Here is a 23,069-nt window from a genome sequence, read left to right as displayed (position 1 = left end):
AATTCTCCATCTGTGAGTACATGACTCTCCCACATTTTCATATTGAACTAGAAACCAAATGTCTTTCCCCCCCCCCCCAATATTTTTACATCCTTCTCTCTTTCCAGTTTTACTGTCATCACTCTAGGTTAGATAACAAATGATGATGTGATAATATCACAATAGTTCCTTTATTGTTTTTTTGCTTCCCATCTCTCTCCGGCCCACTGTGTTCTGAACACTGCACCACTGTAGAGGGCTGCCTGGGAAGGCACATGGGCATTTCTTTAAATTGTTGCCAGCTGAGCCTGAGGCGTCTTGGTTACGCCCTCCCCAAGAAGGTGGGGGGCGTTATCAGTACTGACTTTTTACCTTCGTCCAGGTGCTGGGGAGCGGGCTTTGATATGTAAATCCAGGCAAGCACCAGGAATACTAGGGCCTACTCGAGAATGCAAATAAGCTCCTTTGATCCTAAGTTTTGGTGATACTTCCTGGTATTTGGGGGTATTAAATAAATGTGCTGCGAGGGCTCTGGGGTCCCTGCCTCTCCATCAGAGAGGATGGCGTCACACCTGGCTCCCAGCTTTGTTTCTATTTTTCTATCTGGTCTCTTTCTTTCTTTTATTTCTTAATCCCCAGCTCCTCCACTCAGGAACCAGACCTGTTCCTTTTCCGTGCTGGAGGTGGAAAAGAGAGAACACCTCTACACAGCACACCAGTCTTCCTGAAACATGAAAAATGATCTTACCACTCAGAACTAAAATTCATCAAGAGACATCTATAGTCTGTAAGGTAAAGTAAAAATTTCTTAGTCTGGTATTTAAAGTTTTCAAATCAAACTTCACAGTCCTATGATCCATAACTGATCTACATAAACCATTTACTTCAAAGAAAGTCATGATCTTTACTAAAACCTTTTACTCCAGGTATTAAATGTACTCCCTAACAATTCCTGGGCACGCATCTATTGAATTGAATACAGGGAATGGCAAAAGTAGGTTTACATTTGTTATAAATAAATAATACAATAAATAAATAAATAAAATAATTCTATGTTTCACATACTAACAATTGTAAACCTACTTTTGCTCCTTCTGTATAATCACTGATCATAAAGAAAAACTAAATCTTGAGATATAGCAAAATCTTACAGAATCTAGTCTTTAGGTATGTGTTCTTGTGATTTTGCCCAAGCAGTAGTTCACCACAGGAAAACAATCCTATATAATAAAAGGGTAATATGCAAATCAACCGAATGGCGGAATGACCAGTCGCTAGGCTGCTCACTGACCACCAGGGGGCAGACGCTCAACGCAGGAGCTGCCCTCCTGGTGGTCAGTGTGCTCCCACAAGGGGAGCGCCGCTCAGCCAGAAGCCAGGCTCTTGGCTGGCGAGTGCAGCAGCAGTGGCAGGAGCCTCTCGCGCCTCCATGGCAGCAATAAGGTGTCCAACTGTTGGCTTAGGTCCGCTTCCTCTGGACCTAATCCATCAGTCAGACATCCCCCGAGGGCTCCCAGACTGTGAGAGGGCACAGGGAGGGCTGAGGAACCTCCCACCAAGTGCACAAATTTCATGCACTGGGCCTCTAGTATCATATATTTACAAACATGAAAATCAAAACAGTAATTCATTGTCAACTGATTTTCAATTTCTAAGAGCAAATATGTCTTTCCCGTGAAAATGGGGACTTTGTCTTTTAATCCTCTGCTGAATTCTCAATACCTTAACATTGCCTGGCACCTAGTAGGTACAAAATAAATATTTTTTGAGTGAATATACTACAGTGGAACAATAGGACAGTTCACACACAGCTTTGTTTTAATATTTATTGGTAGAAATAGATCTTCAAGGCATACTTTGTGTTTATATAAATTCTACATTCTCTTAAGGGTATTTTGTTTTATTTGGAGTTTTTGGCTTCCAAGTGAACTTAACATACTATCTATGCATTTGATTCTTTATAGACATTCTTTAGACTCTAAAATAAAATCTGAGAATCCATGCATATTGTGTACCTTACTTATTATAATCGAAGAATTTTTTCATTTTCCAAAAAGTCACAAAAAGGCTGAACTCAAGTTAAATAACCTATATGTTCTAAAATGTCCACGTTCTAATAAAAAAAAAACTTGTTCAATATTATATATTGCTTGCTGTCTAAGAAGTCAGATTGTCAGAGACGCTTCATTAAATTATCTCTATTTTTAAATATCTTAATCCACTCTCTCCCAGAGATGATCTTGTAAATATTAAACATTGTGCCATAAGCAGTAATAACTGAAAAGCTTAAATAACAACCACACTGGTATCATTTAGACTGAATATTTTAACTTTAAAATTATATAGCTATATATACACATATGGTATGCTGCATATTAAATTTAACATTTCAAGTAACTTAAATACATTTAGCAAACATTCAGCCAAACATTTTTTCATGAGAAGATATTGTCCTTAGAATAAAAAGGTAATGAAAGGCTTAGACACCAATGTCTGGACATAGTACTAAGACTATGGAATTTGAAGTTTCAAGTAAAATCTATTGTACTATTAAGAAAAAGAAGATTGATTTTTAACCCACTGAACTGTGCAGTGTATACAAAAGTGCTTAGCATGACAAAATCACCAAAATAAAATCATTGTAAAGGTTATTTGGTTCTAGCAATATTAACTATTCTGTACTTTTGGATAATTTAACATTTATATTTTAAATTTTATATAAATGTTCTCTTTTTAACAAGTTAAAAAAGCACACAAAAAATAGTTTAACTATAATAATGTTACTTTTCATCCTGGTTAGTTCATTACAAATAACAAAAGAATACTTGAATACTCAGCTCCACTGAAATGCAGTCTTTTAATAAAACCATCACTTCATCCATTGTATGCTAAACTGGACCCTAAGACAGGATGCCGACATACAGGACAAGTGCAATTCTCTGAGAGCCATCGGTCAATACAATGGATGTGAAATTCATGCATGCAAGGTAATTGCCTGAGCTTGTTTCCAGTTACATAGTCACTGATACAAACACTACAGATTTTACCTAGTTCATTGTCAATACTGTTATGCTCATAGTTCCGGGTAGAAAGATTGTCAATCTGCTCTTTGGTTAAGCCATGTATGCGATCATCATCATCACTTTCATTCAGTAAAAAGAAGTGAGCAAGGCGAAGAATAGGTAGTGTTCCAGTTTCCACTAAGTTATCTGAATTCCGCAACTGCCCACCACTTCTACTATCACTGTTTGGGATATGAGGCTGAGTGGTCTCACCTTCACCACTCATTTCAGTGTTGTCTTCTTGGGCCCATCTGTCTGGAGAGGAATCTTCATGGTGCTGGCTGATGTCATTCACTAGGTTACTAAGTTCTGAATCCATCTGTGGTAAACGCTCACCATTTCTCTGAATCTCTGACTCAGATTCGGCCTCCATTAGAGAACTCAGTTCTCCAAATCCAGTCATGATCTGCCTTAAAATTGACCGAAGAGCCAATGAGGATGGTTCAACAAGCTCATTCTCAGATATCCTACGAAGAGGAACTGTTATGGTACTAACATAGGTTCGAATACCTGACCGCTCTAAACGAGAAATAGTTCGGCGAAAGCCCCCGCTATTGCTTTCAATAGTGACTGTATTTTCTGCTAGCCCTACTCGAGATCGAGTTCTACTTGCAATACTATCCCGATCTCTGTTCTCTCCAGGACGAATCCTTCTCACTTGAAGGTCCAGTGTGATTGTTGGATGTCGTGCAGCACTTGAGGATCTGTTAGATTCTTCTCCTTCTTCTACTGTTATTCTTGACACGAGTCTTGAGTTAGAGAATGGGGTATATGATGTTCCTCTGTGTGCTCTATCTTGTTCTAAAAAGACACGAGTTATACCTCTCCTCCTAACAGACCTTCTAATGGTTTGTTGTAAGGATCTACCTTCTCTTTGTGAATTATGATAAACAGTGTCACTTTGTCTCTGAATTGGTGAACGGCTTCGACTACTGAAAGTAGACCGTAATCTTATTGGCTCTAATCTTTGGTTTGTATTCCTCACTGTCACATTAGTTCTAGCCCCATTTTCCCAAACATGTGCTGCTCCAAATCGTTGCCCCTCCCTTTGTCTGAGTTCACTACCACCTGACTGGTTTGTGTGACTACTGAAATTAGCACGTGGAGCACTAGTTCTAGGAATGCCAACTGCTCTCCCAGTTCCATTTCTTAAACTTCCTGAGGTTGAGAAAAATCTTTCTACTGAATTCTGCCCTCTTGAGTCAAGCCTACTCCTTGGAATGTTGGAACTACTACCACTAAAATTCACTGAGGTTTGGCTTCTTGTTCGCCTAGCCACAGGACTAGTTGATCTTTGCTGTCTATTTGTAGTATGATCACTGCTAATATCTGAAAGTGGAACGCCTATATTATCTTCATCATGAGTTTCAAATCCTCTATTCTCATGATTGATGTGGATTTCCAGACTAAACCGAAACTCTCCACTATGAGGATTTGTTCGACTCACAGCTCTCCAAGTTTGGTTCCCATTTTGTCCACTTCGAATCGCATTGCCTGTGCGACGAAAGGTATTTAACCATTCTAGTAGAAAATCTTCATCTGAACTTTCTCTAGGGACTGCTGAGTCTGGAAAGCAAGCCAAATCAATTTAAGATCAATTCTTAAAATCTATCCTTAGCTTTTTTATTGAAAGCTTGTAAGATAAAGTTTTCATTAAATTAAATTATATTGAAGAACATTTGTGCATTTTAATAAAAATTGGCAAAAAACAACTTTGCAAAAAATATCCCATATAATAAAGAGGTAATATGCAAACTGACTGTCACTCCAACACACAAGATGGCTACCCCCATGTGTATACAAGATGGCCACCACAAGATGGCCAGCCGGGGAGGGCAGTTGGGAGGGACCAGGCCTGCAAGGCAGGGCAGTTGGGGGCGATCAGGCCTGCAGGGAAGGGCAGTTGGGGTGACCAGGCTGGCAGTTGTGGGCGACCAGGCCAGCAAGAAAGGGCAGTTGTGGGTAACCAGGCCTGCAGGGTAGGGTAGTTGGGGGGGACCAGGCCTGCAGGGGAGGGCTGTTAGGGGCTACCAGGCCTGCAGGGAAGGGCAGTTGGGGGTGACCAGGCTAGCAGGGAAGAGCAGTTAGGGGCGACCAGACCGGCAGGGTAGGGCAGATGAGGGGGACCAGGCCTGCAGGGGAGGGCAGTTGTGGGGGACCAGGCTGGCAGGGAAGGGCACTTGGGGGTGATCAGGATGGCAGGGGAGGGCAGTTGGGGGCGACCAGGCCAGAAGGGAAGGTCAGTTATGGGTTGCCCCTAAACTAGGCCAGCAGGGGAGGGCAGTTAGAAGCAACCAGACCAGAAGGGAAGGTCAGTTACAGGCAACCAGGCCGGCAGGGGAGGCAGTTAGGGGCAATCTCACTGGCAGGGGAGCAGTTAGGCATTGATCAGGCTGGCAGGGGGGTGGTTAGGTGATCAGGCTGGCAGGCAGGTAAGTGGTTGGGAGCCAGCAGTCCTGGATTATGAGATGGATGTCTGACTGCCGGTTTAGGCCCAATCCCACAGGGATCTCACAGAGATACCTGAGCGGTCCCAGATTGGAGAGGGTGCAGGCTGGGCTGAGGGACACCCCCCCCCCCCCAGTGCACCAATTTCATGCACCAGGCCTCTAGTTCACTATAAGCATATTAAAATATATTTATGTAAAATATTATTTATGCAAAGCTGTGAGGAAATCCTCACCCTTGCTTTCTATATGCCTGTTATTGGCAAAATATTAAGGCAAATGAGAAATATGTCTATACCAAAATTATACAGTTGGACTGCTTTATTCATATAGCAATATCACTATATACTGTGGAAAATTTATATATAATTCATTCTAAATTTGTGGAATCCTTCTGGTAAGGGTAACTCAATTGACATTTTTGCAACTAGGTATTTTTGTAACCTTGGGAATTTTTTTCCTATTTCTCAGGAATTGCCAAAAATGTACAGCTAAAGAAATCTGGCTTTCGGAATACAATATTAGAACTATATTATGGAAAACTTTAGGATGTTAAGTTCTCTATAGCTGTATCGTTATCTGTAATTTAGAGGTAGCAGTATAAATGTCACAGTGGATAAAATAAGCTAGTGTATATAAAATGAATAGTCAATACCTGGCACTCACAAAGCATTCAATAAATGTTAGCCATTATACATAATACTAGAGGTCCGGTGCACAAAATTCGTGCACGGGGGGTGTCTCCCTCAGCCCAGCCTGCACCCTCTCCAATCTGGGACCCTTCGAGGGATGTCCGACTGCCCGTTTAGGCCCGATCCTTAGGATCGGGCCTAAACGGGCAGTCGGACATCCCTCTCACAATCCAGGACTGCTGGCTCCCAACTGCTCGCCTGCCTGCCTTCCTGATTGCCCCTAATCGCTTCTGCCTGCCAGCCTGATCACCCCCTAACCACTCCCCTGCCAGCCTGATTGATGCCTAACTGCTCCCCTGCCAGCCGGATTGCCCCTAACTGCCCTCCCCTGCCGGCCTGGTCACCCCTAACTGCCCTCCCCTACAGGCCTGGTCCCCCGAACTGCCCTCCCCTGCAGGCCCGGTTGCCCCCAACTTCCCTCCTCTGCCAGCCTGTTCACCCCCAACTGCCCTCCCTTGCAGGCCTGGTCGCCCCCAACTACCCTCCCCTGCAGGCCTGGTGACCCCCAACTGCTCTCCCTTACAGGCCAGGGTCCCCCGCAACTGCCCTTCCTGCAGGCCCGATCACCCCCAACTTCCCTCCTCTGCCGCCCTGGTCACCCCTAACTGCCCTCCCCTGCTGGCCATCTTGTGGCAGCCATTTTGTGTCCACATGTGGGCAGCCATCTTGTGTGTGGGAGTGACAGTCAATTTGCATATTACTCTTTTATTAGATAGGATAACAAAATACATTTTCTGTTCATTTAGAACATAAGCTCCATGAAGACTAAGGGCTTTATTTTATTCACTGGTAAATTTCCAACCTCTATAACAGTATCTGATGCAAATCAGATTAAAAATTCATTTTATTGAAAGAATCAATTTTAGAAATTAATGTGTTCCTGATAGTCTTCTTTGACCTGATACTACTACTGTGGTAATAACTTCTGTTTTCCTTATTTAACTAGTAGATTACACAAAGTGCAAAACTGAATGAAAGGCATACTAATGCACATTAACTACATAGATTTTATTTTACTCAAAAACAGCTATTAAATGAGATTGCTTTGGTTTCGTTTCATTACTGCAATCTCTCATAAAAAGCTTTTTAAAAAATATATATTTTTGTTGATTTCAGCGAGACTAAGGGAGAGGAAGGGAGAGATAGAAACATCAATGATGAGAGAGAACTGATCAGCTGCCTCCTGCACACTCCCTACTGGGGATTGAGTCCAAAACCTGGGCATGTGCCCTGACCAGGAATCAGTCAGTCACCTCCTGGTTCATGGGTCGATGCTCAACCACTGAGGCACACTGGCTGGGCAAAACCTTTTTTAAATGTTGACTTAAGGTTGTTAATCAGCTGCTGGTATCATAAAATAAACACCAACTTTAGCCATATTTTAAAGATATAAACTATTTTGTACGTGGTAAGTACATTTTCAATTAAAACAAAGGACCAGTATTACCAGTTGTACCAATATGGTAGTATAATTTACATATCTAAATATAAAGTAGAAAGTGGTTAATATCCAATTTGCATTTTAATTTGGAAAAAGACATAGTAAAATGCAAGTAAACATTACCTAAATGGTACTTCCTTCTTTAATTACTAGAATGTAGTGATAAGGGTGTGTGTCCAAGAGTTCACTATTTACCTAACAAAATCTATCCTACCTTTCTTCCATTGTAAATGCAGCGTAATGTTCACGTTGGACTGCCTCGCAGTTAGGTGTGGCTATATGACTAAGTTCTCATCAACGGGATGGGAATGGAAGTGATATATCTCACTTTCAGGCTGGTGCCTGCATCTCCTTCATGCCAGCTGGAACCTGGATATGACTGTGATTTAGCTTGATTATGCAAACAGTATCCTGGAGAAGCTGTGTCCAATAAAAATTTGCATCATAGTGGAGAGGTCCTATATTTATCCTATCCAATGCAGACGCCACTAGGCACATGTGACTATTAAGCACTTGAATGTGGCTAGCATGACTGTTGCACTGCATTTTTTATTTCATTTGAACTTAGTCACATGTGGACAGCACAGTTGTAGAAACTGCTGATTGGATGGGTCCCGGGAGGATTTATGGAGCAAAGTTTGCCTACCTTCCCTGTCCTATTAACATGAAAGAGAAATAAACTTCTATTTTATTGAGCCATTATTTTTTGGTTATTAATAATCTTTGCCCTAAATAATATAATGCTCTTACATTACATATGAAACTACTAGTAATAAATACCTCTGGGGAAGGAAGTAGACCTGGTAAGAGGAACATTAAAGTTGGCTTTACTTTTAAAATTTATATACTTCTTATTTAGTTTGAATTCTTTTCATAAGAACTTTGTTTTTTATCACAACTTCTTATATTATGACTTAGTATTTGCTCAATAAAATGACAAAGCAAACACCAAAACAAGTAAAACAGGTTTCCTGCTGCAGTCTTTCTGTATTGCCCTACATAAATTTTTAGAAGCTAGGTTTAGTTATATTATTTTAAACAAAGTAGTGTGTACATTCTAAGATTAAAAAGAACTATGCTGGTAATTAACTTAATTGCATACTATTTCATATATGTGAGCTCCCTGAAGGCAATCTCTGTGTGTAAGACATTTCTGTATTTATATTGCCTGTCCATATTACCTAATTACACATCCCTGTCCTATATTGCCTAATTATACTGCTTTGCATATAATGTATAAATGCTATCTGAGTAATACATCAAAACTGGAAAACATTAAAAAAATATTGTATAAGATCTAGTAAGTTCATTTCTGCAATTGCTCTAATCAGACATGTTTCTTATGGAAAGGAGTCCACAGTACCTCTGGTATTTGTCCCATTTCTAAAGTCAGGCTGAGATGCCAGTTGTTCCTTGACTCCATCTAACCGCTGTTGTAGTTCTTCTGATGTTATTTCTCCTAAAACAATGAAAAATTGTTCACTGAAATGAAAAACTTTAAATTACAAAGTTTTATTATAACTCATGAAGGGTAAGACTAATCTTTAGCTGTAGAAGACATTTTATTGTTTTCATGTTCTATGCATTGAAGAGTTAAAAATATTAAACTGGTGTAAATACACATCATTTTGGTTGTGCTTCATTAATATTTTATTAAAATTAAGGTTTTATTTTAATAATTAATAAAGTACCCTCATTGATACACTTAAGCTGTAATTCCATGAATTTTTGTCAAAGTTAAAAAGAAATTAAGAAGGGCGTATTTATAGAGCAAATTTCAAATCTTTATTTACTTGAACTTCACCTCAATAGTTCATTACATGGGTCATCAATATACAATATGCAAATGTGCACTATATAAATATATAATATACAAGCATACAAATTTCAATGAGTTCATTTGTAAAATAAATTTGTAAAAAATTTATAGAGCACATTGGACTTTTTGGTAGTTATTAACTCAGTTAAATTAATTATAATACCTCAAATAAGTTACAATTGGGTTTTAACTATAGGAGTCCCCTTTATCCATAGGGGATAAGTTCCAAGACCCCCAGTGGATGCCTGAAACTATGCATAATATCAAACCCTATATATACTATGTTTTTTCCTATACATACATACCTATGATAAAGTTTAATTTATAAATTAGGCACACCAAAATACCAACAACTATCATAATAATACAATTATAAAAATATACTATAATTAAGTTATGTGAATGGCTTTGGGCCATTATTAAGTAAAATAAGGGTTACTTGAACATAAATACCACAATATCACCACAGTTGACCTAATAACAGAGACAACTTCTAAGTGAGTAATGGATGGGTAATGTATGCAGGGTGATATGATGGACAAAGGGATGGTTTACATCCAGGGCAGGATAGCACAAGATTTCATAATGGTACTCAGAATGGCATGAAATTTATTTCTTACCTTGGATAACTGAAACCTCGGAAAGAGAAACCATGGATAAGCAGAGGGGAGAGGGGACGGACACACAACTACAATAATTTTATTTGTACAAATATTACTTAAGAGAAATAGGACCACCTATGTAAATATGACACTATTATGTACATTAACCTGTCAGTTTGGCATTTGTATAACAGTGCTCTATGTATAATATTCTTACCTATTTATAAAATACACAAGTAAGCCTATGATTTTGTATTTTGTTATATTAAAAAGTTCTTGCCCTGGCCAGTATAGCTCAATTGTTTGGAGTGTCCTCCTATATACAGGAAGATTGTGGGTTCGATTCCTGGTCAAGGCACATACCTAGTCAGGCACATACAGAAGGCAACCAATTGATGTTCTCTCTCACATCGATGTTTCTCTCTCTCTCTCTCTCCCCCCTACCTCCCTCTGTCTCTCTCTCTACCTTCTCCTCTCTCTAAAATCAATAAGCATATCCTTGAGTGAGGATTTAAAAAAAAAGTACAGGATATTTTGGGAGGAGGAAGAAGGGGGGAAAAAAACTCTCCTTATTTTGAAATTCTTCCTTGATGATGAAAAAAGTGTTTCCTTTTTTACCATCTCTTACCCGGGGTGCCTAAAAGATTATGGTCTCTCATTAGTCGGTAATCTTCATCACTGAGTTCACTAATAAACTGATAATAAGCTTCCTCTCTGTGAAGTCGCTCTTGTTGCCATCTTCTCTCATTTTCATGGTCTTGAAATGAGGTTTCTTCACCACCATCATCTGATGTAGATCTAGAGTGATTCATACTGAGATTCCTGGCTTTCTGTTCAAACAATATATATAAAATTCAAGGTATTAGTCACAGACTACACATGGCTTCATGTTTTTAACTTAGTTTTTTTTTTAACTCATTTAAAAATTTTGTCCCCTACTCAAAGATTTCATGTGCCAAATCTTACAGTGAAGAACTTCCATATAAAATCAAAATCAGCTTCTAGGAGCTAGAACACAATTGGACCTACTTCTTTGCCTAAAGCTGTCATTTAAGTCAGACTGGCTTTGGTTTCACCACACATTTCTCATACCTGAATACCAACGTGATTATCTCATTTTTTACCCTTTGACTCTGCAGTACAGTTGGTCTAAAAGCCTTCAATAATGTTTCAAATATCTGGGTTCTTCATGTTAGCAAATTTTAATCTTGGATCATACACATCCTTTATTTAATAAGCAAATGGCTATTGGGAAGGTATTTTTTACATTTATTTTGAGCAAGGGTATTCTTCCCAAAATAAAGCTCATAAATGTAATATTAGATCCCCCACCCCGACCCAATTATACTTTTGTTGAGGTAAAAATAATTTAGCTGACTGTATCTATTGAATAGACTTAGAGTTGATGTCTCCTTAAATCTAACAGGAAAAAATACCCAAGGCATAGCTCTGAGGTTTGTTAAAGTGTGTCAGAGCATTTTGTGTCTCCCTATCCCAAACCTCATCCCTAAACCTGGAACGGTCTAGTCCCAGAGGTTTCTGAGTGCCTTTGAAACGTCCTGATACTCCCTAGAGCCAGCCGTGGGCAAACTACGGCCCCGAGGGCCGGATCCAGCTGTTCTATCCGGTTCTCTTGCTCTCCCCTCTGCTCCTTTACTTTGAATTTATATTAGTTCACACAAACACTCCATCCATGCTTTTGTTCCGGCCCTCCGGTCCAGTTTAAGAACCCATTGTGGCCCTCTAGTTAAAAAGTTTGCCCACCCCTGCAGGCAAACACTATCTTTGGGATTATATTTAAATGTCATTCCTGAGCAGCTTAATTTTAAACTATTAGAATATCAAGGGGAAGAAATTATTTGTTTCATAAATATTTTAGAATTTCTTAAATACATCTATTTTTTTAGAATACATTTTTATTGATTTTTATAGAGAGAGGAGGGGAGAGGGAGGGAGGGAAACATCAATGATGAGAGAATCATTGATTGATTGGCTGCCTCCTGCACAACCCTCACTGGGGATCGAGCCCACAACCTGGGCAAGTGCCCTGACTGGGAATCAAACCAGTGACCTCTTGGTTCATGGGTCGACCACTGAGCAACTAAACACGAGCTGGGCTAAACAAATCTATTTAGTAAATCATTAAAGCAACTGTTATTAACTAGGAGTACACATCAAACTCACATGAGAAAATTTTAAGAAACACAGATGCCCAGATCTTATCCCTAATCCTTGGTCAGAATTTTCCAGGGTAGGGCAAGTCAATCTTTAAGAGCTAACTTGGGTGTTTCTGTGGATGAAATAAATCATTGCTTAACAATTTCTGGTATGTGATATAACACATGACTTAATAGAGGCTGGACGATTAAATGACTGTTGCCAGTGAAGCAACAGTTGTGACTCTCAGTGTTTAATAAACCAACTAGTTTGTTTATTTATTTATTAATATTTAATCCTCACCCGAGGATATTTTTCCATTGATTTTTAGAGAGAGTAGAAGAGAGAAGTAAAAACAGAGAGAAACACTGATGTGAGAAACATCGATTGGTTGCCTCCTGCCCAAGCCCCTACCAGGGCAGACGCCGGGGAGGAGCATGCAGGACCCATTGACCAGAATCAAACCTTGGACCCAGGACTTCAGTTGCAGACTGATGCTCTATCCACTGAGTAGTCTAGGGTGCAAACTACTTTAAATATAAAGTGAAATCAGCCTACAGGTCTAAACTATTGTATGAGTAAACAACTATCCAATTCCATGCATATTCTAACAGTAAATTACAATTCAAGGATTTTTTAAGTCATTATTACATCATTTTTAAGGAAAGATCTAGTAGCACTATCCAACCAAATGCAAATTAACATTACTAAAGACTCAAGATTTCTTTTTATTTTCAGAATAATACGACTAGATCAGGCGTCCTCAAACTACGGCCCGCCAAGGACATTTATCCGGCCCGCCAGGTGCCGCTGCCTGTCCTGCTTAGCAGCCGACTCCTCCTGGGCCCACAGTGCGCATAGGAATTTGTTCATAGTTGTTTTTTAACTATAGTCCGGCCCTCCAACTGTCTGAGGGACAGTAAACTGGCCCCCTGTTTAAAAAGTTTGAGGACCCCTGGACTAGATCATCAATAGTAAAGATCATATTTGGTAGGTACAGCAATAATATGATTTTTGTATTAAACAATTTAAGAATTTGAATTCTATCATAAAATCAAGCTACCCTAATAGTATTCAAAACTTAAGAGCTTTTTCTCAAAGGTAATTTTCTTGTATAATTATAACTAAATCAAAATGAATACCTTATTTTCCTTTCAACATGCTTTTAATATATGCAATGTTATCCATCTTTCAATGGTTTTTGTGTTTTTGAAGCTGCCCATCTGAAGCAATAAAAGATAAAGTATTTAATAAGTCGTCTCTTTGAAGGTTAGGAGCCGCTGGTAGTCCCCGACCCTGCTGCAAAATCAAAGCAAAATCTCCAGTGGATTTTGTTAGACGCTCACCTAGAAAATTAGATCCCCAAATAATTCGATCATGAAAAGCTCCCCCAAGGCCTCTTCCCTCGCCACAGAAACTAGGCCTTGCCTCCTACACTGTCACTGCTCCTGGGATTACAACTCCCCTGTCAAAGGCCTGCCTTCCTATCGCGTTCCCATTGGGATGTTGCCAGGATTAGATGACTCCAATTTACTTCTAAACCTGCACTTTCTTGCCACCCCCGCCCTCCATACGGCTACTGGTTCCTTTTCTGGCGGTTGCAACGGAGGCTCGCGCCGGGTACGGTCTGCACTACAATAAACAGACTGGGCTCGAGTCCAACCAACCTCTGCCCAGCCTCGAGGACCGCTTCCCTTAGCGACCCCGCTTCCCACAGGGAGGCAGGTGACAGACGGTGCATCTGATCCAATCACCAGTTAGGGGAGCTCCGTCAGAGAGAAGTTAACCAATCGGAGAAGAGATGAGGGCCGTCCAGGATGGCCGGCTTTCTCAGAGTCTCCCGGAAGTAGTGGTGGATCCCAGCGCGTTCCTCCGAGCTCACCTCGCCAGCAGCCGGGGTATTCTGCCCCTGCCCGGAGAAAAATCCGTGGCAGGTGGTTTTCCTTTCAGGTCCTGGAGGCTGTGACCGGGAGGCGGTAGAGGCTTGCCCGAGAGGCCGCTGCGCCCTCCAATCTCTACTGAAGCTGGTGCTGCAGCTTGGGATGGTTCTTCTGGAGGGAGGATGTGGAGGGGGAATTGCAGGCCCCAGCCGTTCTTCCCCACGGCCAGGTTAACCCCCTACGTGGAGAAGAGGCGCTCGGGAGTGCTCCTGAGAACAGCGTCCGGCGGGATCCCGGAGGCCCGCCTGCCGCGTTCCGCCCTCCACGCCACGCGTTCAGCACTTGCGCTTGGGCGTCACTGGGCCTCCTTACTGCAGTGCCAAGCACCCGGCCGCCCCGCGCTCATAGCAGCCGCATAGTCCTAGGAGCACCGCCTGCTTTCCATTCTTGGGAAGTACCAGCACCTACTCTGAGCTTTGGTGTCGCTTGTTTGCCGTGCCCGGCTACAGAGTGCTATCCAACAGTCTGTTCCCATCTACCTAATGTCCAGGTATCCCATAGCTAACCAGCCAGGCTCTTCTGGCTCATTGAGACCTGGAAATGACAAATCCTAATCAATTCTGGAGTGCTTCTATTTGTGTTTCTTCACTGTACCGCTAGGAAGGCACTTTGAAACCCCTCACATTCACGTGTCTGATATTATTTCTGAGATGAGACACTTAAACTCACCATTAGTTAAGCCCTTAACTAGGACTCTCTCTCGTTATAAACTACATTCCTGACATCCTACTATCCACAAGATTTAATCATTACACAATGCTCACCCTGATGTTACTAATTTCATTCATTTATTCATTCAAGGAATGAGGAGCTACTCTATCTCCACCGTGATACTGAGCGCTTAGGTAACTGTCTTTAGCATCCATGAGCTACCAGTGTGGATGGACAAGTAAAAAAGAAGTCGGCGTATTCTTGTAGATATTAAAATGGAAATGAATATTGCAGTCTACAAGGCCCTTCAGATATTTTTGCTGCATACCTCTACAGACTACCTTTTCTTGGCATCACAGGACAACCATCAGAGGAATTCCTAAGCAATGCCAAACCCTATATATTATTTAACTTCCTTTATCTCCCAGGTTTCAGTTCAGAAGTCATTTTCAAGGATTTTTAAAATTATACCTTTGAAGTGACACCCTCACCCCACCCTCCAACCAAATCCCCACACATAAAACTAGGAAGATGTCCCTTTGGGAGCTCCCTTAGCTCCCTGTGTATAACTATTTTAGCACATTCATTCACTTAAATACTTATTGAGTGCCCCTATGTATTAGATACTAGTGATAACAGCAGAGAATAAGACAATAAAGGTCCTTGCCCTCCTTTCCAATGGAAACAGAGAGCCACTGAGAAAGTACTTACAATGATTTTCTGTTAATTTATAAGTCTCGCCATCTAAGAGTCTAAATTCCTTAAGTTTTAACAAATGATTTTATTCATTTTTATAGTCCCAGAACTTAGCACAGCACTTGGCACAATATTCTCCTCAGACTATTGCATGGATGAGCAGAGAAAAATGCAAACAAGATTAATGCATGTTAGTACAATGACCTCAAAAATTGTGAGTACAAGTCAGAGAAAACCTCTTATAAAGTACTAGAGGCCCAGTGCACGAAATTCGTGCACTGGGGGGCGGGGAGCTCCCCTCAGCCCAGCTGGCACCCTCTCCAATCTGGGACCCCTCGAGGGATGTTCAACTGCCCGTTTAGGCCCAATCCTGGTGAGATCAGGCCTAAACAGGCAGTCGGACATCCCTCTCACAATCCAGTAATGCTGGCTCCCAACTGCTCGCCTGCCTGCCTGATTGCCTCTAACTGCTTCTGCCTGCCAGCCTGATCATCCCCTAACCACTCCCCTGCCAGTCTGATCAATGCCTAATGCTCCCCTGCTGGCCCGATTGCCCCTAACTTCCCTCCCCTGCTGGCCTGGTCACCCCTAACTGCCCTCTCCTGCCAACATGGTAGCCCCTAACTGCCCTTCCCTGCAGGCCTGGTCGCCCCCAACTGCTGTCCCCTGCTGGCCTGGTCACCCCCAACTGCCGTCCCCTGCAGGCCTGGTTGCCCCCAACTGCCTTCCCCTGCTGGCCCAGTCACCCTTAACTGCCCTCCCCTGCTGGCTCGGTCACCCCTAACTGCCCTCCCTTGCCAGCCTGGCCGCCCCCAACTGCCCTCCCCTGCAGGCCTGGTTGTCCCTAACTGTCCTCCTCTGCTGGCCCGGTCACCCCTAACTTCCTTCCCTTGCCAGCCTGGCCGCCCCCAACTGCCCTCCCCTGAAGGCCTGGATCCCCCCCAACTGCCCTCCCCTGTTGGCCCAGTCACCCCTAAATGCCCTCCCTTGCCAGCCTGGTCGCCCCCAACTGCCTTCTCCTGCAGGCCTGGTCTCCCCCAACTGCCATCCCCTGCCAGCCTGGTCGCCCCCAACTGCCATCCCCTGTTGGCCCAGTCACCCCTAACTGCCCTCCCCTGCTGGCCTGGTTGCCCCCAATTGCCCTCCCCTGCAGGCCTGGTCCCCCCCAACTGCCCTCCCCTGCTGGCCTGGTTGCTCCCAACTGCCCTCCCCTGCTGCCCCAGTACTGCCCTCCCCTGCAGACCTGGTTGCCCCCAATTGCCCTCCCCTGCTGGCCCGGTCACCCCTAACTGCCCTCCCCTGTAGGCCTGGGTCGCCCCCAACTGTCCTCCCCTGAAGGCCTGCTCCCCTCCAACTGTCCTCCCCTGTAGACCTGATCACCACCAACTGCCCTCCCCTGCTGGCCTGATTGCCCACAACTGCCCTCCCCTGCCGGCCATCTTGTGCCAGCCATCTTGTGTCCACATGGGGGCAGCCATCATTGACCACATGGGGGCAGCCATCTTGTGTGTTGGAGTGACAGTCAATTTGCATATTACTCTTTTATTAGATAGGATACCAAACCCAACCAGAAATAATTTTATATATCTATATGCATTTTAAGAGTGAAATATTCCATTGAGTGCAAAAGTATTTTAAATATTAAAATGATAAAACGTATATATCCTAAGAGTCAAAATCCAATCAAATGGTTTACCTGATGAGAAGCTTCAGATTTTTGTGAGTAGATAGGCAATATATGTAACTTGAATCCAATACCTTGCTACAGTTTTTGTAGCCAAGACAAAGTGACTAGAAAAGGAGAGTAGAAGTGATAGCTGGGACAGAGAGATGAATCCTTCTGGATATCTGTATTTCCAGGTATCAGGACCTGCCAAAATCTCTGCTGTGATCTCCATTTACTGGGATGGTACCTGGCCTTTTTAGTGTGTATGCATCTTTTAACTCCAGGACTTTTTACAATTAAGAATTTAAAAATGAGGTATTTTAGCCGAAACCGATTTGGCTCAGCGGATAGAGCGTCGGCCTGCGGACTGAAGGGTCCCGGGTTCGATTCCGGTCAAGAGCATGTACCTTGGCTGCGGGCACATCCCCAGTGGGGGGTGTGCAGGAGGCAGCTGATTGATGTTTCTCTCTCATCGATGTTTCTAGCTTTCTATCCCTCTCCCTTCCTCTCTGTAAAAATATCAATAAAATATATTTAAAAAAATAAAAATAAAAAAAAATAAAAATGAGGTATTTTGTTATGGCAGCCCTAGCAAAGTAATACACTCCCTATAGCAATAGTTTAGAGTTTTATTCTACCAGAAATTCCTCCAGATAGAAGTGTGAGCCCAGGAAAATGGAGGATTCAACCTTCTAAACCTGTGTTCTAGAAATGTCCATCATTTCCTTTCAGAGTTGCTGCTTGTAAGGAACAACTCTAACCATGTGACCTCATTTCTCTAGCCACAGCTATTTAAAACAGATACATACCCCAGATTTTCTGGCCATTTGGAATTATGTCATGGAAGCGTTGTTGGTAAACTGTGAGTAAAAGAACTGAATGGTCATATAAACTAAAAGACTAAGATCTCTCAGGTGGAGGCTATAGGCAAGTAGGTAAGTAATTAGAAAAGAAACAAAGAGCATTCTATTTACCCAAGAGACTCAGCTATTTTGCCAATAAATGCATTTGTGAGATTCTCTTTTTAATTGGGTTCTTTTACTGGGGTTCTTGCAGCTGAAGAATCTTCTTTGATCAGCCAGAGTACAAGGCAGGATACAAAAATCACTCTGCCCTTTTAGATCAGAAAGGTATTTATTACAGAGAATTGGGCACCTACAAAATATTTGCAATGGATAAAGGAGTGGGCTCTAAGTTGAGCATCAGACTGACTCCCACATTCATACGGAGCCCAATCTGAGAGGAGCGGTACCATCTCTGATGTTGCCACTGGAAGTCTTAAGTTCAAGAATGCACTGTCTCAGCTACTACAATACAGTGATCTTGGAAGCCAACATCAGAAAACCTCTGCCATCAGAGCCACCAGTTACCTCTTAACACTATCAGACCTGGTAACCCAGAGCTGAATCACTACTGCAGAAAATCTCACCTTCCCAAAACCATCAGAAAAATAGCCCTAAGTGGGTAAAATATGGCCTCTGCTTTGGTTCAGTTTTCCACATTTTGGTGAATACATTTAACTGGGAGAAATAATTTGCATCCAGAACTGTGGCTGCAAGAAAGTCTAGGTAACATCAATTTTAGTTTTGCAGACTTTATACAAGATGGCATACTAGAAGAAGGAGAGAATGGAGCTTGAGCAAGAAAATCCAAAGTGTTCAACACTATTCTCATCAATCTCATCTACCAAATTAGGCAAAGACTGTGTTGGGCCAAGTTCTCCAAAAATAGATCCTGAGGCAAGGATTCTTGATTTATTAGGAGAGTGCTTTCTGGATAAAGGGAGTGAAGGAAGCAGAATTGGTTAGGAAGACAAGGAAACAAGAATGAGACTCAGCTGATCCCACAAAATTCTCCAGCAGTGTTAACCAAAAAGGCAGTTTTTTGTACCCCTATGCTATTGGACCAGATCTTCAGGGGCAGGAAGGCAGCAGAGCCTCATCAGTGGGATGGCTCCTGTTTGGCCAAGGACAATTCTCCTGTTTTGGAATTGCTATTTAACACTCATAGCAGCTAGACTAGAGATGCACTAGCTTAGAAAATGGGTTTGGGCACGTCACAAACAGAATTCACTATAGTCTACCTTTGCTTAGATCACTTACTTTTCACATTAACTTAACTCTATCCAAGCACAGTTTCTCCATAATTTGTCTTAGTCAAAATTTCTGGGAAATTTCATAAGAGGAGGGTAATGGGATGGATTACAGACTCTACTGCTACAGCTGGTCCAAGGCTATAACTGATACTCATTATCTCCCTCCTCCACCACACTTTCTGGATCCCCCTCCACTAGAGATATCACTTCTGCTGTAGGTGGCTTGACTGATGGATTGGCCCGGCACTCATCATTGAGGGGCTTGAGTCCCTGATTATTACACTCTTATCAGTCTGTCATTGCTGTATTTGCCAGTTCTTAGTTATAATCAGGCATGGAAATACCAAGAAATGTCTATGGTGAATCTCCTGAGTGCCAAGCATATTCCTCTCTGCCTCCATTACATTGCAGCCCCACCTCCTTCTGATACTTTGCTATTTTACTAGAAGAGACATCAGAACAGATATGGCAAGTCCATATGAATGTCAATGTCAGTGGAAAGGAAGCAAATATTAATGAATACCCACCATGTTCCAGACAATATACCAACTGTTTCCTTAGCAGCCAGAGGGCACAGCATGCAGTAGGAACTCAGTAAATATTGTCATATAAATAACAGAGCAGGGATGGAGCAGAAGGCAGGTGGAAGGAAATAACTTCCGTGTAAGAAATACCTTGCTGAGCCCGGCCAGTATGGTTCAGTGGTTGAGCATCGACCTATGAACCAGGAGGTCACAGTTTGATTTCCATTCAGGGCACATGCCCAGGTTGCAGGCTCAATCCCCAGTGTGGGGCATATAGGAGGCAATATCATTGATGTTTCTATCTCTCTCCCCCTCTCCCTTCCTCTCTGGTTTAGTTTCTAACTAGCCCACAGGGTTTAAGTAGTAATTTGGTTGAAATTAATTTATTTTTATTTTATTTGATCCCCTACTGTCCTTGCCCTGTAGGTTTATCCTTTTCTTTTTTTCAGTTTCTTCTTTTGCTATCTGTGTGACCTGGAGCAAATTACTTAATCCGTATATGCTTCATTCTCCTAACCTGTAAAATGAGTCTATAACCTCAGTACCTACCTAATTTTGAGGATTAAATGAGTCAATACCTTGCACATAGAAAATACTCAGTAAATAATATTGATTATTGTTATTCCTACTGTCACATTATTATTATGTGTCTTAGGTTGGCTCTTCCCCACCCCCTCAAAGGCAGAACCTTAGACTAGAAGTCACGTGAAAATGATTTATTTAGGAAGTGCTCCCAGGAAAAACCAGTAAGGGAGTGAGAGGGAAGGAAAGAAGCCAAGTAAGGGTACAAAATCCAATTTGACCTAAATTCAGAGGGGACATAGGAGACAGTGTAGGTCACTCCAGTGCTGCCCCAACCAAAGGCCATAAGAGCAGGAGAATTGATACTTGTACCCACAGTCATTAAGTTAAAGTGGGGGTGGCTTAATTCCAAGTAGTACTTCAGCTTTGTATGTAAAAAGGGGTTCTGGTAGCTTAAGGGTAATAGCCCCACAAAGAGGTAATCTGCAGGGATAGGGGTCAGCGCACTGACTTGGCATCTGCTCGCTACACCATCATCATCATCACCATCACCATCACCAACATCATCTCCCATAAAACACACAATAATACATAGTGTGAAAGGTATTGTGTTAGGTTCTGAGGATAAAAGAGCCATAAAAAATAATGTTGAATGTACACTGAGTGGCCAGATTATTAAGATCTCTGAACGCATAATAATCTGGCATAATATATATATATACACACACACTCAGTGTGTGTGTGTATATATATATATATTAGAGGCCTGGTGCATGAATTCACGCCTCGGTGGGGTCAGCCTGGCCAGGGGGAGGGGACATGGGCAGTTGGCCGGCCTGCCTGCTGGTCGAACTCCTGGTTGAGGGGACAATTTGCATATTAGCCTTTTATTATATAGGATATACACTGAGTGGCCAGATTATTATGCGTTCAGAGATCATAATAATCTGGCCACTCAGTGTAAACTGTAATTGAAAAAGAATTTTTTAATAAAAAAAAAAGTAAACCAGTTACATTGCAGTTCACCAAAGAGGGGTTGCTGGACAACACTGGGGTGAACTTAATGGACTGGTCAAATTTTTCATAAAACTAGTTTAAGGATAATCAACTTTTTCAAATAAAAGCATTTAAAAAATTTTTTTTAAGCTGTAAAAAAACAGTCTCTGTCCTTCTACACCTTAGAATCCTGTTGAAGAGATAGGATAAACACACAAAGGTAAAAGAAATATGCTAAGTGCCAAATAAGTGTAAACAAGTCATTACTACGGGAGTATATCTGTACTGAGAGATCAGGAAAGACCCCAGAAGTACCCGAATTGGATCTCAAAGAGTGGGTAAGATTTAGATAAGTAAAGAAGAAAAGGGAGTGTTGATGGGAAAATGAGCAGAATGACGAATGTTTTAGGGAGGATCAATAAACTTGCTCTAGTGTGGTGGTTCTCTACCTTGATGCTCATTAGCATCACCAGGGAGCTTTAAAAATCCCAATGCCAGGCAGTAGCCCAGGTCAATTACATCAGAATTGCTGGAGTGAGTCCCAGATATTTCCAATGGACACCCAAGGTTGAGAACCACTGTTTTATTGAATAGGAAGCAGCTTGTGAGAAACTGGTTAGGATATTAGAGATACAGAAGAGCTCAGATTGTGGAAAATTTAGCTATGCGGAGCTAGTTATTTTAATTTAATCCTAATGTTTCTATTGCAAGCTGCCTTAAAATAAGTTAGGCTAAAGTAAATACAGAGCCTGGAATATTAGATGAAGTAGTTAGAACTTTATGCTATAGGCAATGAAAGGTCACATAGGGTCCTTGAAGATTTTTGAGCAGAGGAATAATGTAAATAAAACAACATGTTAAAATTTAAACAGGATGTAGGGTTTCATAGCAGAAAGGACAATATCTAATGGAACTTGACCTTGGCTGGTAGGGGAGAAGGGCTTCTAAGGGAGAAAAAAATCCCAGAGGTTCTGGGCATGGAGTTGCATAGAAACAAATAGCCTTGGGTATTAAGTGTCAGGTGGTTGTAGAAGTGACCTCACCATGTTTATGTGTGATAGAGAGCTATGTGGCTCACAGGAGATCCATGTTTGTATAGGAACCAGCCAGCAAAGACTTGGCTTTTCTGATGATTGGGCCTGAGCAACAGAGTCCAGCTAGCTGGAAGGTATAACATATTGGAATAAATCAGAGTGATGTAGTAAGTCTTGAAAAAGTAAACACAAAACTAAACTGAGTTCATATAGATTACTTGCTACACTATTGTGTAGCGAAACATATTAAACTGAAAAAATAGCAAGTAATATGCTTATGCAAGAAAAAAGATATTCAATGATGGTAAAAACGACAAGATTATATAGTACTGTGTATCAATTTAAAAATACTTTAAATTCTTAATACTTATAGACCATGAGAGCAGAATTCATCAACAACTAATGTGAGAGGTTTCCAGTTAGGGATGACCTTATCACTCATAGTAATGGAAATCTGTTAGCTAAGAAAAGGAGAAATCATTTTTAACCTGCTACTTATATTATTGTTCAGCTGTCTGTTTTACTTAGTATGTACTTGATGGAAAGGCCTTGCTACCACATACAAATATTTAAAAAGCAAGGAATTATGCAGGTATTTATTTTATAAATAATCTTGCAAAAAATTTAAATTGAAAAAAATTCAAGCTCATGTTATGATATAAAAGAGAAAATCCTGTTCTACCTTCCTTCCTTACCAGTTTAAATAATAATCTGTCATTTTAACTACTCTACTGCCAATAATCCTA

The 23,069-nt window shown here is 41.6% G+C and overlaps 1 protein-coding gene across 7 annotated transcripts; it reads right to left on the bottom strand.

Annotated features, from left to right (window-relative positions):
* Window positions 1–1,799: 1,799 nt before the first annotated feature.
* Window positions 1,800–14,359, bottom strand: RNF6 (ring finger protein 6). Of its 7 annotated transcripts, XM_080659350.1 has the most exons (6): window positions 14,082–14,344; window positions 13,342–13,422; window positions 10,671–10,872; window positions 8,985–9,080; window positions 4,489–4,607; window positions 1,806–3,842 (listed from the first exon to the last, which is right to left on the bottom strand). In XM_080659350.1, the coding sequence occupies exons 3-6, from the start codon at window positions 10,852–10,854 to the stop codon at window positions 3,774–3,776; spliced, it is 468 nt and encodes a 155-aa protein (XP_080515476.1). In that variant the 5' UTR covers window positions 10,855–10,872; window positions 13,342–13,422; window positions 14,082–14,344; the 3' UTR covers window positions 1,806–3,773. The 7 variants fall into 7 exon arrangements, with proteins under 7 accessions (XP_080515470.1, XP_080515471.1, XP_080515472.1 ...); XM_080659344.1 differs by having other exon boundaries at window positions 1,800–4,607; XM_080659345.1 differs by having other exon boundaries at window positions 1,800–4,607; window positions 13,867–14,317.
* Window positions 14,360–23,069: the final 8,710 nt, after the last annotated feature.

Source organism: Plecotus auritus (genome assembly GCF_963455305.1).
Source record: "Plecotus auritus genome assembly, chromosome: 3".
Lineage (NCBI taxonomy): Eukaryota > Metazoa > Chordata > Mammalia > Chiroptera > Vespertilionidae > Plecotus > Plecotus auritus.
The sequence above is the reverse complement of the archived record's forward strand: the minus strand, read 5'-3'. Positions and strand labels throughout refer to the sequence as shown.

Excerpts from the sequence above, each read along its gene's own strand:
- RNF6 (XM_080659348.1), bottom strand. The coding sequence starts at position 10,854 with ATGAATCACTCTAGATCTACATCAGATGATGGTGGTGAAGAAACCTCA. Across the intron at positions 9,081-10,670 it reads TAATCTTTTAGGCACCCCGG|GAGAAATAACATCAGAAGAA; the intron begins GTAAGAGATGGT and ends TCATTGTTTTAG. Across the intron at positions 4,608-8,984 it reads AAATGGGACAAATACCAGAG|ACTCAGCAGTCCCTAGAGAA; the intron begins GTACTGTGGACT and ends CTTGCTTTCCAG.